The sequence below is a fragment of the Phasianus colchicus genome, chromosome 2 (genome assembly GCF_987193195.1).
Source record: "Phasianus colchicus chromosome 2, bPhaCol1.hap1.1, whole genome shotgun sequence".
NCBI classification, from domain to species: Eukaryota; Metazoa; Chordata; class Aves; order Galliformes; family Phasianidae; genus Phasianus; species Phasianus colchicus.
In genome coordinates, this window is record NC_143437.1 from 64,557,043 (window position 1) to 64,574,570 (window position 17,528).

A 17,528-nucleotide genomic window follows, 5' to 3' on the forward strand; every position below is an offset into this window, starting at 1 on the left:
CCGCGGTGGCGGAGCCGGGGCGCTCCCCTCGGGCGGCGGCAGTCGAGGCGGCTCCCAACGATTCCCTCTCTCGTGGGTGCGGAGCTGCCATCGCTCCGCGCTGGGAAACGCTTTCTCGACCCCCGCCCCCCTCCACCCATACACCCCCGGTGCCCCCTCCGTTTAAAGCAGTAGAGCGTCAGAGCGGCCCTTCCCCAACGCGCGGCTCATCGCTCCCCGCACGCCCGCTGCTTATAAGCGCGGAGGGAGAAGCGATTCCCATAGTGAAGGGCTGCGAAGCGGGGACGCCCGGCCACGCCGCCCACCTCCCTCCCCCTGCTGATCGCCCGGTGCCGAGGGGCTTTGTGTGACCGCCGCGTCCCCGCAGCAGTGATTTGCAGGGAATCGGTCCAGGGAATATTGAGGGTTGAGGTCAATTTTTTTTTTTTTTTTTTTAATGTTTTTTGGTGGTTTTTTTTTTTTTCGGGCAAAAGGAAGCATCTGCCATTGCGCATCGCCCCCCGCCCGGCCCCATCGCTGCCAGCCGCTCCCTTTGTCTCGGCCGAGCAGAGACGAGCGGCCCCCGCGGGGAGCCCACGCGTGCCCGCGCCCTCCGCGGGGCGGGGCGGGAGGGGTGGAGGGACCGCCGCGCCCCGGGGCTACCCCAGACTCGGGGCGCTTTCCGCGCCGTGGTCCGGAGCCGCCTCCCGCGGGCGGTGTCACCTGCGGCCCAGCGGCGGGTGGGAACGGGGTCGTGGCGGCGGCCGGAACCCCCCCGCCCGGACACGCCCGCCCCGGGAAGGCGGCCGGGGCACCGCGGATGCTCGGCGGGCGTTTGCGCGACGGAGGGGCGAGGAGAGGCGGAGATCTTCGTGAGCCACTTCCCGAGGGAACTCCGAGCTTGGAGCTTGCTCTACTCCCTCTTCATTTGGATCGTGATTTTTTTTTTTTTTTTTATTACTATTATTTTGTCTTTTTCACACTAGTCGAGATACCACTTCACAGAAAAGACCTCCTTGAAGACTATGCCAGGACCTCACAGCCAACACCAGGAGCCATCCGTTCATCTACCTGCATCGGGATTTCACCTGCGTGGGCATCTGCGAGTTCCCTTTCTGCTGTGGATCTCAGAGCGGTGGCACTGAAAGACTGCGCAGAGCGGCTGTGGGAGTTTTGGCGGCATATGCTTTGCTAACTCAGTGTGGTTTTCAACCATTTCTATGTTTTACAACTTTGGAATAAAGGAAAAAAAAAAAAAAAAAGGAAAAGTTTTGTTTGAAATTATTCTGGATTCTCAGATCCTCGAGTTGTTCTCCAGAGTGGACAAAAAGAAACCTGGAATACATGTACACTGCCTGTCAGTCCCAGTGCATCGCAACCTGGACAGTTCTGTTCTAACAGAGACTCCTCGATGTGAGGTGCCACCACCAGATGTAACCTTGTGGCTGGCCTATGGCCCAGCAGCCGCTGGGCTGCTCACTGTCACACCACACCTTTAGGACTCCAGAAGAACAGATACGCTGCAGGGGAGATTCCTCATTCTTAATCTTGCACTTCACTTAAGTTCTTGATCTTTTCATCTCCTTCCAAAGGGAAAAAAGAAAGGGAAAAAAAAAGAAACAAAACAAAACAAAACCCGCCAACAACTCCCCACTCTGATTGGTGTATTGCAGAAGGACTAATGAGATATGAGTGTGGAACACACCATTGTGCTGCAGCAGCTTCCACACACAAAGGTCATAGAATCATAGAATATTCTCAGTTGGAAGGGACCCCCAGGACCATCTTGCAGTGTTTCTCTGGCAGGACCAATGATGTACCAGGTGCTTACAGAGATTTAATGTTTGAAAAAATAATTCCACTGTAAATGTATTTTGGCTTCTACCACAAGAGCTGTGTCAGCAAGTAGTTATATCCCTTGTGTGCCATGGCAACATTTCTAAGAACATCAACTAAGGGACAGCTCTGAGATGCCCAAAAGTGAACAAGAAAGAGCAGCTCTGGGTTTCCCTCCCATTGCCATACCAAAAGCCATGCCTTACCCTAGCCTGTTTTCTGATCCCCAGTTGCATACTGTATCCCCAAAGTCATCTTGTCAGCAGTGCTTCTACACGTGACCCCTTGCAGCATGGTTTGCCCAAGATTGGTTCTTCTCTCCTGTTGAGAAGAGCTGAGATAGGGCTGATGGAAAGTCAGGGTGGTGCTGTTCAGCAAATCCACAGAGCTACTGCCTCCCAGCTACGGCTGCTCACTTGTGACACAATGTTTGCTGATACTGAGTGTGTGCCTCACAGCTGCTCTCAGAGCCCCAGAAAATCCATCTGCGACACCCAGCCCCAGCCAGGGTAAAAGTACTGCAGTCAGCACTTTTAATTCCAGTTAAATGTTGAAAGTTTCAGAAACTTGTCCCAACTTGTTACCTGTAGACGGGACACAAATGTATTTTAACACGTTTGCTGGCAAATGCACTAAAATGCAACACACCCCATCAACACTGCGGGTCTGAAATCATGTTAATTAAAAATTTTTCACTGACACTTTTTTTTTTTTTTTAAAATACACCTTTATCCTCGTCCAGACAAGCCTTTAAAGGAAAGTGAATCTCAGGGCGGTTTTGGAAGTAGGAACGCAGTGTTTATAGGAATCCTGATCTGGCACATGAGTTCTGGTGGTCCTGGCTTTGCCTCTCCTGTCCAGGCCTTCCCTGAGAAGTGCTGGAATCTCAGGGACATGGGAAGCTTTTCTCTGCCCAGTCAGGGCAGCAGCTGCACCAAAATGATCCTGCCAATAGATAGCGTTCCCTATGTGCCTGTCTGCCCTGCAGCCCTCTCCTGGCTTGTAATTAGGGAAAAACAGTGTAACATATGCATAAAGAAGGGAACACCTTGCTTTCCTATCAGGCTGGGAATAGTGAGGAACCTACTTCTTTGTTTTACTTTGTATACACTGATAGTGAGAGAACTGGACTGCATGAGCTGAAAAATATAAAAAAAATTCAAATTCTGAAGTTAAATGCAGATTTATAGAATAGTTGCATCTTTTCCTGATTCCAATAAATGAATATTTCGTCATTTCCTCATCAGCACTGAGATTTCTCATTGGCCCGTCATTTTGGTTCCTTCAAGCTTCATTTGGACTTGGTACGATGCTATCAAAGCTTTTAACCTTTACATCACTCCCAGCCATTACAAGCCTTTTACTAATATTTGCCAAGCTTTTATTAACTGAATACATTCTACAATGTTTGTTAAATAGAATCCAGACTGTTTGAACGTCCGGTGTGCTGTGAAGCTGGAAACTTAACAAAGCTTGTATGTTTTGAAAGTCCCATGCAGTTTGTGTTTCTCATATCTAATAAAAATGTATATATCTTCCAACCAAACCAATTAACTAGGCATCAGTAACAAGCCTTGTTACTGTTGGGGAAAAAAAAAAAAGAAGACTCGCAACTCGCAAACTAAAATCAAGAATAAGAAAAAACAACAACAAATCCAACCCAATCCAAACAAAAATTCCTTAGATCGTAAGACGCAAAACCACTCAGTATAGCTCAAGGCCCTCTCTCAGGAGCAATCACTGCAAGAAACAACAGCTTCCACACAGGGTGTGAATGCACCACAGAGTGACTGCTCCCTAATATGTGCTGCTCCTGCTTTTAAGAGTTGCATTTCAGAAGCAAAAATTGGGCATCAGGGCTCCATTATGTCAATAAATAAATGGGTAAAAAGCAGAGATAGAAGTCATGCAGTGGGGAGTTACAAACATTTCACAGCTGTCAGTTCCAGGGACAGATGTTTCTCTGGCTGCAGCTTCCCAGAAGTTTCACCCAGGCTGGGTTACCACTCTGTCAGTCCTTTGCTCCCTTCATTCTTGTGCTCTAGTCCTTCAGCTCCATTCCTTCCACTGTGTGTGCTTTGGCTTTCAGCTGACCTCATGATAAACCATTTGAGAGAATTACAACAGATGAAAACTGCTCCCCTCTCACTTCTTTCTCTCTCTCTTTCTCTCTCTTTCTTTTTCTCTCTTTCTCTCTCTCCTTCTCTCTCTCTTTCTTTTGTGGAGAGGAAGGGGGAGTAGCAGTTTCCTGCATGTTTAGCTTCTGTACTTCTTGGTGTGGCCAAATGAGCAGTAGCAATGACATGCAGGTGATAACCTGATTTGGCATAAAGGTAAGCTGTAGTCCCAGTGATGTTTGCTTTTAACAGCACCATTTCCGTGCATAATCCCCCTCTCTCTGCATCTTCTGTTCACTTCCATGTTCCTATTCCTCTTTCCATTTTGCTGGGAGGACTGATTTGAGTGAAAAATACCTTATAACCAGGTATTCATTAGAGAGACACAGGCAAGTGATGCCTCATAATGTTTGTTTGAAAGAGCAGGTTTAATGATGAATGCTGTGTAGCTACAGCATTTTTGCTCAACAAGCCAGCCCAATTTTTATGAATTTCAGAGTGGGAGTGGGGAACACTTGAATAAGGCTGTCATCATGCACAATGACACTAAGAAGTGTCACAAGGTGAGCTGAAACTGATTTTCTCAAATGAGAATCAAGCACAGGAAGGGCTCAAGCTTATGGAATTTTCAACCTCCTCTCCTCAGAATCATAGAATATCCCAAGTTGGAAGGGACCTATAAGGGTTATTCAGTCCAACTCCTGGCTCCAGACAGGGCCACCCGAAGTTCAGACTCTATGTCTGAGAGCATTGTCCAGATGCTTCTTGAACTCCATCAGCGTGGGGCCTTGCCCACTACTCTGAGGAGCCTGTTCAGTGCCTAACCACTCTCTGGCAAAGAACCTTTTCCCGATATCCAACCTGTCCTATATCTAACCTCTCCATAGGGCTCTTGATGTATGGAGAAAGTCAAGTGCCAGTCTATAAGTTGCTGATAGGAGGCTGGTATGTACATGTTTATTATTATTATTACTGTTATTATTATTAATAATCATTATTACTTTTGCTCAAGAAGGCTTTTGGTTCAGATATCCAAAATAAAGACTGTATAGTGTGTCCCAAAAGCTGGCAGAAATGCATGAGATCTATATTGCCAGGTGTGCTGTCAGGGCACAGATTTGATATCAGAGATCATCTATTCCCCAGACATACATAAAGCCATCTAAAATAGGAAATAGAAAGCATTTGTGCCTGCCTCAGAATCTTGGATTCCTGATGCTGAGCTGTTGGGAAGTACTTCCCCTCACTCAGGAGCAAGCATGCTGACCTCTTTCCTGCCGTGAGGTGCATTTGCCCCTTTGAAAGCTTAAGAGGCAGTCCCCTTTCATCTAGCAGCTCAGTGATGGGGCTCAGGAAACATGGGTTTAATTCCCACCTAAAAAAAATTGAATCCCTTCATTTACCTCCCTCTGCTTTTCCCATGAAGTTCTAGGGTGAGAGAGTATGAGCACAAATGTTTTCATTTTTTCTTTCTGAAGCTGTTCAGCAAATGAACAAGAGTAGCTCTTTGGCATGAGGAATTACATAGTAATTGCTCAAAAAAAAAAAAAAACAAAACCAAAAAACAAAACCAAAAAACAACAACAAAAAAAAACCACCAGGATTCTGCAATCTAATTGCTCAGTGTGTTCTCTTGGGAGCAGGAGAGGGCCTGCCTTAGGCTCTTGCTCCACTGAAAATGCTGCCATTTTATACTTGGTAGGTCTTGGAGGAAAAACTGGCACCCAAGGTCCAGTTTTGACTGCAGTACACAACCACAATCTCCTTTTCTCTCATCCCTCAGACTCCCAGATAATCATTTCTTTGCAATGTGGGGCTGGTGCAGCCTGGCACCTCACACTCCATGCAGCGGTAGGAGTGGATCTTGTGCCACGGTCCCTACCCCACCCTGTGATAGGACCTTCTCCATGAGCAGGGTAGTACAGTACCCATGGAAGCACTGGGCTGAGATCACTGCTCTGGATATCAGCTAGTCAGGGGCTTCCTCTGTGCTTCTCCTGGGAATGCCTTGGGGAGCCACTCCTGGAGCACTGAGCACAGAGGAGCTCTAAGGTGAGACATGGTGCAGTGGCTGGGGACCTCTGCAAACCATTAGGAGAGTCCAACTCACTTATACAGAAGGTCAAATTGTTAGAGATAGAGGATTAATAGGATGAGAGCCACCAGTTTAACGGGTAACACAAATTACTGTCTGTGTGTTGACGGGATTGATGCAATATCTTAGTGTAAGGAAGTAAGGAGTTAGCAATTAAAGCTTTCTTTTTTTTCTTTTTCTTTTTTTTTTTTTTTTTTTTTTTTTCCTAACAGCAGCTTTAGCCATTTGCTGTATAAATGTTTCTGCATTCACATACTTAGTCCTGAGTATGCACCAACTGGGACAATGGAGAGGTCATTTCTGTAGCCGATATTGCAAGAAACCACAGCTATGAGACCAAAGGCTGCAGGCCATTAAATTAAGCGTTGCTAAAACAAATAGACTAACAATTACAAATTCATTTGTTTGATTTAGAATGGCACATATGCTCTACACAAGAGACAGGAGGGATTATTGGCTAAAGAGCTAGTTTAAGACAGGGATATTTGTGTCCATAATTCTGCCCTGCAACGATTGGACTAAGTTGCTTTAACTACATCTGCCCTGTGAACTAAGGTGCTGGGCATTATCTGTAGTATATCTTGTGTGAGTACTGGAAGCAGATGTGGAGATAAGCACGGATTATATTACTCCCTTCATTGATGATGTAAATTTTCTGCCTTGAACTCTCTTTCTATATCTATGTTGTTAAACACATCTTGTTCCCAAGCTGCTATCAAGCCACTGACAAGCAAAGGCAACCAGCAAGCTGCATGAATAAGCAAGAGGTCCTAACTAAACCCAGACTTAAAAAAGAAGCATGTAATAGGTGGAAACACATACAAGTGATCCAAGAGCAGTGCAGAAATGCTGTCTAAGTGTGCAGGGATAGAGTTAGGAATGCCAAAGCCCACCTGAAGTTGATTCTGGTGAGGGTCAAGAAGGTCTTCTACATGTGTTATCAGCTGGAGAAGACTGGGAAAAACATCAGCCCACTGCCGAATGGGACAGGGGCCCTTGTGGCAAATGATGCAGTAAGGCCAAGGTGCTCGATCTTCTTTGCCCCAGTCTTTACTGGTAAAACCAGCCTCTGAGACAAGAGAGGAAGTCTGGAGCAAGAAGACATACCATTGGTTGAGGAGAACCAGTGTAAGGGACGTTAAAGTAAACTCAATGTGCACAAGTCCATGGAAACTGTTGGTACATGCCTAAGAGAGATGAAGAAGTGCCTGACATCACTACAAGGATACTCTTTATTGCCCTTGAAAGGCCATAGTAATCCAGGGCAGGATCCTGAAAACTGGAAGAAAGCAAGTATCTCTCCTATCACCAAGTAGGGCTAGTAGGAAGATCTGGGGAAATACAGGTTTGTATGTTTCACCTCATTTGTCAAGAAGAGATTGTGAAGTGTTTGTTGCTGAAGATGCTCAAAAGCTGTCTGGACGTAGAAATCAGCTCTCAGTGGCCATGCGTGAGCAGGGGGCCTGGACTGGACAGTCCTCACCAGGGTCTTCCCATCTCAGCCATGCAGTGGCAGTGTATAATTCAGTGTGACACATCATCTTCAGTAGGGCTCCAGCTACACCTATCCTCACTTCAGGCTCTGCCTCAGCTAAATGGTTTATGAAACATGGATATTAATACAAATTTGTATGTGTATTGGTGGAATAAATACACCAAAGATTGTGACATTCTTTCAGTAAACGGGGAGTACAAATGCCTCCTTTATATGTTTATAGGAAAGAGAGACTTTACAATCTTTTTTCCCCCGTGTACAGTACAAATTACATTGAAAAGTAAGAAAACAATGTCTGTAATAATGTTCTTGAAATTAGTTCTAGGAAGCTGAGAAAATCATAGGTTTAATGTGAACCCCTGCCTGTATAAGTTCCCATGACTTCTCCTGTACTATGTTAGAGACTATACAGAGTAGAAGAAGTTGTGTCATAGTAATTTTTGTTTATTCCTTTTAAATTACACTTTCTCACACTGTAGTGAGGTTTCCCATTTCCTCCATGCAGCTATAAAAGACTAGCTTAAATCTGTTTAGGCTCAAGCAACACACATGGTCTTTTATTGACAAAAGCAGATGGTAATTTCCCGCACAATCCATTTCCTTTCCACTGGTTGGCATGTAAGACCTAGGGAATGTACTGGAGGATACGCTGTTATACCTCTCCTGCCTCTGGGTGCCCTCTGAGCACGGGAGAGCGCACGACCTGTGTGCCCATGAGCAATCTGAGTTACTGGAAACTATTTTACATTTGGCTTAGATCTATTTTGGCAGTCTTCAGATGTAACCTTTATTTCTTCCTTCTTTGCATGTAAATGTCCTTTTTATACTTGCTATTCCTACAGAATTTATAGTTCTCTTTTCTTAAAGCTTCTCATTCCCGCTTCCTCATTTTTATTTAAGTTACTCCCTTTTCTTCTCTCAGGCATGGTACACTGCCTAAAATGTACAGCATGTTTAAGTGCTGATATCTTGCATTTTCCTCAAATCATTCCACGCTGTGGCCTCTACTATCCAGTTTTCAGTCTTCAAAATGATAGTTACGATCTTTTAGCTGTTCTGCCTCTTGAGTTTATGAGGAGCATTATTTTCTTCCTTCATATGCTTCCTTAAAAGTCTCCCTCTACACCTAACAGCACAGAGTAATGCCTGGTTACTTCGTTGACTTCCTTTTTTTTTTTTTTTTTTTTTTCCCTTGGCATCCCTTTGCATTTACTGATAGTTACTTGGAGTATGCAAGCTCTATAGGGTCAGGCCTGCCTGTATGGACTGGTGGTACCTTATCAGTTAGCACACGGACATAAAAAGTGCAGATTTAAGCTGCTGAGGTGCTTTAATCTTGGCAGCTTTCCAGGGTCCCTGGGCACGGTTCCCTTTTTTGCATCTTACTCAGCACTGCCCAGGAGTATGTGCAGCTCCCTTGCTGTGTGGGCATAAAGCCTGTAAAGAGCTTTGGAGCAACAACTGGTTCAACACAGCACATGCAAGGAACAATTTATCTTTCATTCTTAAGCCACTATACATCATGGGCACTTTCATTTCTTTAGCTCTGTCAGGATTTTTAGATTGCTTTTCATACAGCTACGTTCAGCACTGTTTCTTTCATAATCATTTTCATTTAAATTTTTCATTCATATACAAAGAAAAATTTCTGAAACAGACTAATAGAGCATCTGCTCATTTAAATGTTTATAAACCTAATACTGCACTCACAGTATTGAGAAATGGTGAAACTGTTTTCTTTAAATAAGAATCTTATGAAACATTTATAATCACAGGAAGTTTTTGCATTCTTAAGCCTTGTGCAGTTTGTATGTACAGTAGCATTTGAGATGCAGCCATCGCTGGTCTAGAAGCCAAGGAAGCAGCAAACATGAAACACCTCCAAGCTAGTCAGGGCAGGAAAATCCCAAGCCAAAAATGATGGGAAAGCCACAGTTCTTACTGGGTGTACAGTTGGGTTTTTAGTGTCTGATGAAAACAGGTAACATCTCATTTTTAGAGAACAACTTCTCTAAAGCTCTGCATGCTTGCATCCTTCTTAATACAGGCTGCATCTCCTGTGCTGGTGGCAAATAGAAACTCATATTTTGACAGAATAAACATGGAACCATATGGATTAAATGTGCAAATTGTGAGCATTCAAGTCTGCAAAATTCTTATGGAAAGCACAATGTGAAATTTCAATTATATTTATACTAAAAAAGTCTTGGGGTATAAAAAATTCTTATTCTGCTATTGAGCTTTTCAAGCAAAGGGCCAGAGGGATTACTGGGAGATTTGGCTAAGGACAGTTTCTGATGGGGATGAAGAAAGATCCAGGGTTTGGCTGGACCTGACCGTGGACTGTAAAGGACAGGACCAGTGAATTACAGCTGCTCAGCCCTGTAATAGTGCCATAATGCTGTAGTGTCAGTGTCTTTTGGAGCTGTCCTCAGCAAGCACAGCCTGCTGCTCACTGTGCTGATTGCCATCACAGGAAAGAACATTTTCTCTGCTTAGTGCTGTCAGGTTGCACTTTCAAGCAAATAACTTCCTTTCAAATAGCTGTAGAGAGTGAAAAGGTTACCCCTGAGCCTCCTCTGCTCCAGACTAAACAATCCCAGCTCCCTCAGCCTCTCCTCCTAAGACTTATGCTCCAGAACCATTACCAGTTTTGTTGCCCTTCTCTGGACATGCTTCAGGGCCTCAATGTCTTTCTTGTAGCGAGGGGCCTCAAATTGAACACGGTACTCAAGGTGCAGACTTACCAGTGCTGAGTACAGAGGGACAATCACCTCCCTACTGCTGCTGGCAACACTATCTCTGCTACAAGCCAGGATGCCATTGTGACCACCTGGGCACAGTGCTGGCTTATGTTCAGCTGAGCATTGACCAACACCTCCAGGTTCATTTCTTCTACACAATCTTGCAACCACTCTGCCCCAAGCCCATAGCATTGCCTGGGGTTGTGGCCAAGTGCAGGACCTGGCACTTGATCTTGTTGAACTTGTTTCTTTGTTTTTGTCCACTTATTATTATATTTTCTTTTCCTGCTGAAACAATGTGGGAAACACAATTTATGTTGCTTGGGTGTTGCAACAGACTGGTGGTAGAAGGCTGTGGTATCCAGCTTGTTGCTGTGGTCAGACAAATGCTTGGGACAGTACATTTCAGTCTGAAGAAAAAGCACACCTCCAGCGTAGGCTAAATGTATTCTGAGGTGTTTCTAGCAGTTCTGTTCAGAAACTCTAGTGAGGGAAACTTCATCTCAGTGCTCCCAGCGGGTGGCCTTATGCCCATGGGTTGGAGAGTTGAGGGAGTGGGCATGTAAATTATTAATGGAACAAAAAGTCCCTGAGTGTTAGGAAAAAATAGGTATTCTCACCAGCAGTATTTCTGGGTGTATCATAATATAATTTCATAATAAATGAAAGAAAATTTGATAATTTTTTTTTTTACGTGTATGCATATTTGTTTTCATTTTGCATTAAGCTACTTGAACATCTCTTTATATGTAAACACTTTGCAAAGTCATTTCTTTCATTGAACAGAATTCATCTGCAGTTCCTCACAAACACTATACCACTGTGATACTCCAAGCTGTACATGACCAGTTACCAGTCTTCAGGAAAAGTAACAGAATATAAAATAGAAGCATTCAGACTCAGTATTTCTTAATTTTATTTTTAGTAAATGCTGGGAGATTGTGGTCTCAACAAAATATTGAGGAAGTGTTCCTAGCAGTGTTTTTAAACTTTGTATTTCAAAACGCAAATCTGTATTTGCCTACAAGTAAATCTACATGCAAACATATGTTAGGCATTGACTCACGAATCCATTCATCACACACAAACCTTAACAAATATCACAAGGTTGCTGCAGTCAGATAAGAGCAACTTAAATTCTGCTTTTAATTCTGCTGTACTTAGCATGTGTGTTTACATATGTCAGCTGTACATGATATTTCTGAAATGTATTTTTTGTAAATTCAGTACACATTTTAAGATACACTTCATTAACAAATATATGGTTCAGTATTTAGTAGATCTTAACCACTGAAGAAATGTATGTATAGGATGAAGAGAAAAGGGAAAGTGCTACACTACTCAAACCACCACCATCTTTGCCAATTTCTGATATAGCAAATCAAGCCAGCTCTAGTTTCCAAAGAAGTTTTATTGAAGTTATTGAAGAAATTACTGAAAACTTCACCAACTGTTGCACTTGGGTTTTATGCTTTTGTCAGCTTTGTTAATGATCTTAGGTAGATGGATATTGTTCTCTTTGAAGCAGTTTCCACAGGGTTAGTATATGAAGTGTGCCATTTTCTGACTATTTTTAGTGGCAATTTATAACAAAGAATACATGGAAATTGTAGAAATTGACTTTTCAGAGACCTGTTTTTTAACCAGCTCTAAAAATCCTGTAGGACAATCTGCCACTCCCTGTTTCAGTCTCTTCACCTTGTTGCAAATCTTTTTAACAATAATTGTGTTTATTAGAGTAGAAGGAACAACACGATAAAGCTTCTCAGGGGGTAGCCACCAGACAAATACTGAGGAATGGATAGGTTGCCCCAAGCATGAGGTTCCCAATTAGATGAGACAAACACAAGAATGGAGAGGACAGGGCAGCAGGAAGCTTTCTGCATATGTATGTGTCCTGTGCTTCCTGGGTAGGTTCCTGTTATTCCTAGCAGCTGCCCTCTTCTTTACAGCCCAAAGCCATATGGAAGTAGAAATGAGGTGAGTGGAAAGCATCACCTTTCTCTTCAAAACCTCAAAGCTGGGAGATCTGCTTTGGACAGCTGGGAGCCTAGCATTACTGCCACCATCTGTCATCTGCTTCTCTTCTTTATCATGACTATAGTGATGTTCAGTGGCTGCAGACAAGATCCACTGTCTACAACTGAAGCAGGAGGCAGCTTGGGGGGCTCACTGTCTTCTACAGGCAGATTGGACAAAGAAAATGGTTTTGTTCTCTTTTTAGAGATGAACAACGAAGGGGTTAAATGATTTCCTGGAGGTCACACAAAATGTCAGCAGAAGAAGCGAGAACAAAACTTACTTTTCCTGAGGCCAATGCTGCACTTTGAGTCTAAAATCTCAGCAGCTCTGGTATGAACAAAAGGAAGTCAAGGAAAGAGGAAAAAGGATTAGTGGAGACAGAGCATGCAGCCTCACAGCTACTCCCATGCAGCGCGTTAATGGAAGCTGAGCTTCTGCACAGCAGCATGGCAAGTAGCATAGGAAATGAAAATATTGGCAGAAATGTAGCCTGGGATAATATTTTATGCCCTGTTTCTAGGGCCTTATCTGAAAACCTCATGGTCATTAGCGGATTTTATCCTCACAAAATCATAGTGAGGAAGAACAGTTTTATTCCCATCTTGGGAAGGCGGAATCAGGCAGGCGATTGATGAAATGTGTTATCTTGGTGTCCCTGGGAAGGCTGAGGCTGGGTTCAGCAGTAGAGCAAAAACACTGTAAGTTTCAATCTATGTTCCTCAATCCCTTAAATCACCTTCTCTAAATTGGATTTTTATGAATCTGAAGTCCACTGTACTATCTGTGTTTATATTGCTCTCTGAGAGAGTAGCACGTCTCCCACTTCCTTGGCTTGGGAATTTGTTAGGAGCCTTTTTAGTAGAATTACACATAAAGGTTCAGGCCTGGTGCAAGATCAGGGAGGCTGAGGATGTTGAAGCCAAAGGAACAGTACCTTTTGCTCACCAGCCTCAGGGTATTTGGCTGTAGGAGTAGCCTTGGAAAGCTGCCCCTAAGGAGCTAGAGAAACATGAGTTTGGCACTGATGGAATGAACACTGAGAAGGGGGAATTGCAAGAAGCAGATTCACAGACATTTTATTTTAGGCAATGGATCTGAAGGAAGGTGGACATGGTTGCTCCCAAATGATACCTCTTTTTCCCAAGCAGTACCATCATGTCACACACTTTCTGTGACTCTAAGAAATGTTGCTAGCTCAAGAGGCTGGTGTAAAGGTTGGAATCCCTCAGTTCCCTCCGTAATCCTCTCTGATGGAAGAAATTTCAAGCCTGTCCCTTAGATTTTCCTTGCCATTACCCTCTCAAAGAAATATTTTTGAATGCATTCTCAGCACTGGAATGTACTGGTTGTTGTAAGCTCTTGAGATCCTGTGTATTCTTTTCCTTTTATACTGAGTCATGGCACTGCAATTCAGAGAAGGTGACCCGGATGAGGAGGATGCGAATTCTCAGGCGCCTGCTCTGCAGATACAGGGAGTATCCTGCCTGAGTACCCTTCCTCCCATCCGAAGAAAAAAGTGGCTCACTGCATATAGATCCCACTGCTTATAAATGCAGTGTTCCTGAGACCAGACCAAATGACATTTCCAGGTTTAAATCAGTTCTTCCTAAGATAAGGCTCAGAGCCCTGGAACCACTCTGAATGCTTACAAATGGGTCCGTTAACCTGAAAGAAAATAACATTATTTCTATACCTAACTTCATACTTAGTTTGCAACCACTGATAGATCTGTGGGAGTCCTTGCATTGTAGGCTTAGGTGCTAGCTGAAATGTGTAATGTCTGGAAAAAGGACAGAGCACTGTGTGGGCCTTAAGTAGACCTGTTATTTGTACTTCCTTACTAATACGTTGTTTGTAGGTCTGAACTTCAGTTGTTGGTTGCTTGATGACAATGTAGGCAAGTGTACATTTTGTTTATTTTCACATTGGAAAGAGTAACTCATCAAGCTAAACACTAAAAATTTTATCCCCCCTCATCACTGCAGGATCATGTTGTGTCCTGTTAGCTGGTATCACAACAGAGTCCTTGTTTGTGTAATGTTAGACTAGAGTGTTCAACATAATGAATACTCTCTTGCTGCTGGTTTACACAAGGATTGTTGCCATTTTTCATAATGAGGTTTTTTAACATATGCCTGTATATAAACAGTCAACACAAACTATTAGAGTTTGAAATTCCCATCTGAACAGGATTATTTATAAAATGCTCTATAAGAATTGTTTTCTAGTTCTTTCATTTTAAATAATTAGTGAGAAAATGTTTGTACACTAGATAATTTCATTTTCTTTTGCTTACATATTGGTACTGTCATTTTTTATTTGCTGCTAATTCATTACTTTCTCAAGAGCCTGCCAAATTGCCAGTCACTTTTCTCAGATTTTCTGTTCTATAAAGCACTGTCCACTGTGTTGTTACTTTATTTTTTTCTAATCTGTGTCATCCCTGCCAAGAGAATAAACATGGTAAGTTCTCAGATATCTGGTTATCATCAGAAGAGAAGAGCTTTGGCATTAGATTGCTTGTGGTTTTGTTCAGGGTTACAGAATCATGAACAGAAATGAGAGCATCTAATCAGAACTATCTTCTCTTAGAACAGAAGCTACCTTCAAGTAGCATCCATTCACAACTTTTCTGCCTGTATAGCTGGTGTAGTACACTCGAGCATAATCAGTATTGTTACCACAGAATGGAAGACATAATAATACATTTATGTCTCTACACTCAGGAATAAAAATATATAGAGAGAAAGGCATAAAGAGGTCATGCCAGTACTTGAATATACCAGCTGCAAGGCAAATGAGCTGGGGAGAGTCAGTGTCTGCACTAAGAGTTCTGTGTCTCTAATTGTGGCAGCATTCACAGAAGCTGCTTTACAGATTAGGGAATTGTTTTCAATTAGGCCATTGTTTTCAGCGCTGACTACCTAGTCCTGCTAACCTTGGGGTTAGAAAACAAGCGGTAGAATGGTGAGCCTGGATAAGCTTTGTCTGAACTTCATCTTCTACTTCTTTGTAGCTGGCGGAGCTGAAGTGGGGCCATGAAGAGTCCAGAGGAAGGCAGGACTAAAACAATCAAGAAATACAAAGCACCACTTCTTATGGATATGCTATGTGTAATCAGACATCTGTCATTAGCAGCTGATATATCTGAAAAAAGAGGTCTGTAGACTTTGGCAAGAAGCATTTTTTTCATTTTAAAATGAAAATTTGAAAAAAATTACATGAATATATTGGTTTTTTTATTTCAGACAGAAAACTTTTCAGTTCAGCATGAAATTTATGGTCAGAATGAAAGTGAGAGAAAGAGGATGAAGATGTAAATTCATATTGGTTGCTTGGCACTGTGGTATATCAACTAAGTCATATGTTTTTGCCAGAGCAGAACCTCACTGTCTGTAGAATAGAGAATCACAACTTGCTTGTTAAGTGCTAGAAGACTAGATTACACCTTCCCATACTATTGTGGAGAATCATCTTCTTTCTTTCATTCTTTCCTTCTGTATATTTCCAACTCTATAATTATTTTTGTATTTATAGATAGAGAAAGACAAGTAATTGAAATTAGAAAAGTTTAATAGATGGTAAAACTTTTACCTGTCTCAATACAGCAACAATGCAATTTTTAATGAAAGTACACACAAAATTAACTGCTAGTTCTAATTAATGTTTTATAAATTGTCAGCATTTGTCAAACTCAATTCAGTATGTCTCAATAATCTTCTAAAGCCATCCTTTCCAGGCTATACCTGGATATGCTATTCTTCATCTGTTTTATTTATATTTTTTTCTTGATATTTTTACCGTTGTTGTCACTGGTTCATCTCTTTTGCTCACAGTCGGAAGCAGTCTGCTGAGAGAAGATGAGATGGTCAGATGACTGGTCTGCTGATAGAAAAAGCCTTGAGGAAACTGATAAATAACACCCTTCTTTTCCATCAGGTTTTCAGTGTCAGCCTAAGGATCAAGTGGGATTTTAATGTCTGATTGTACTGGCAGCAATCAAACCAATTCCACAAATCCCAGCCTATCATCATATCTTTTAGATGATGCATCCTAAAAGATGACAGTCATCTACCATGTGGAATTTCTCCTCCTGTCTTCCATTAGAGGCAAGCATACTTTGGACTTGAATAGGCACACCCAAGATCTAATGAGTAAACTGAATAGTCTCTAGGAGATCATTTTCTAACATGCTAAAAGACTCCTTATCTGGATGAATACCAATTTGAATAAAACTTTAAGCATTAAATAGGAACAGCATTATCATGCAAACTCACATGAAAATGATAATAACTGATGATAGTCTTCCCTTATTTATTCTTTTGCTCAATCTGAACAAGTAATCATCATGAAATTCTTTTCTTGCCCACCCACTCCTTCCGAAAAAAGAAATAAGAAAAAAAGCTTGGCTAAGAAGAAACTTAATACTGAAGAGGCTGGGAGGGGATGCTGATTTATGGCTTTGGGTGAAGATGTCTGAGGGGATGCATGACTATACAGACAATTTTTACATCTTCAAAAAATGTAGTCAAAGGGATAAATATTTCTGCAAACTTAAAAAAAAAAAAAAAAAAAAAAAGAATGTGTAAAAATACTCTCAGGCTCCTGGAAGCTGAAAAAGCTGAAAAGACAGGAGGTGTTTGTTCATATATGTGTCTAGGTATTTAAAAAAGAATAAAAGTTGCCCTCTAAGGATGACAGCTCAGACACAAACTACAATAGGAGTTGTGGTGTGATTAAAGAAGAGTACATTCCGCTGAGGATAATAAAGAACTGATTCCCTTAAACATTGTGCAAGCTTTAAAACTAGTGTCTCAGTGTCTGCCCTGGACAGCATCCTTGGAAGCTATTCAGATGCGATAAATCAGGGAGAAGTGGCTGAATATCTGGGGCCTTTTTTTTCCTATTCTGAGTTCAAAAAAGTTACCCTGAGAGAGTTTGCACAAAAAACAGTGACAGAAAAATGTTGGAGCTAAAACAAAACAAAACAACAACAACAACAAAAATCAACCAACAAAACAACAGAAAAGCAAAGCAAACCAAAGCAATAACAAGAACAACAAAAAAGTATTTGCATCAGTGAGAAAGGATCACAAACAGCTTTGCTTGAAATGTTTGAATATGGACCTGCAGGCAAGGGGGTTACTATTCAGGTACTACTGCCCGCAGCACTCTGTTGAGCCTCACCTGTAATACCTGCTCCAGGGATTATGACTGATGGGATTAATTTACAGTGCCTC

General features: G+C 42.3%; 1 protein-coding gene and 1 long non-coding RNA gene across 6 annotated transcripts; both read left to right on the forward strand.

Moving 5' to 3' along the window:
- The first annotated feature begins 426 nt into the window (after positions 1-426).
- On the forward strand, positions 427-1,221 carry LOC149919071 (uncharacterized). Its single transcript, XM_090135871.1, has 2 exons — positions 427-851; positions 966-1,221. The coding sequence occupies exons 1-2, from the start codon at positions 437-439 to the stop codon at positions 1,172-1,174; spliced, it is 624 nt and encodes a 207-aa protein (XP_089991997.1). The 5' UTR covers positions 427-436; the 3' UTR covers positions 1,175-1,221.
- Positions 1,222-1,278: 57 nt separating this feature from the next.
- On the forward strand, positions 1,279-16,870 carry LOC116240515 (uncharacterized). Of its 5 annotated transcripts, none has more exons than XR_016464404.1 (4): positions 1,279-1,802; positions 15,305-15,447; positions 15,537-15,634; positions 16,228-16,870. It is a non-coding gene; the product is annotated as an uncharacterized LOC116240515 (long non-coding RNA). The 5 variants fall into 5 exon arrangements; XR_016464405.1 differs by lacking the exon at positions 16,228-16,870 and adding an exon at positions 16,125-16,215; XR_004169312.2 differs by having other exon boundaries at positions 1,281-1,802; positions 15,537-15,604.
- Positions 16,871-17,528: the final 658 nt, after the last annotated feature.

Coding starts and splice junctions, on each gene's coding strand:
- LOC149919071 (XM_090135871.1), top strand. CDS start 437: ATGTTTTTTGGTGGTTTTTTTTTTTTTCGGGCAAAAGGAAGCATCTGC. Junction 852..965: donor GAGGAGAGGCGGAGATCTTC/GTGAGCCACTTC, acceptor TTTTCACACTAG/TCGAGATACCACTTCACAGA.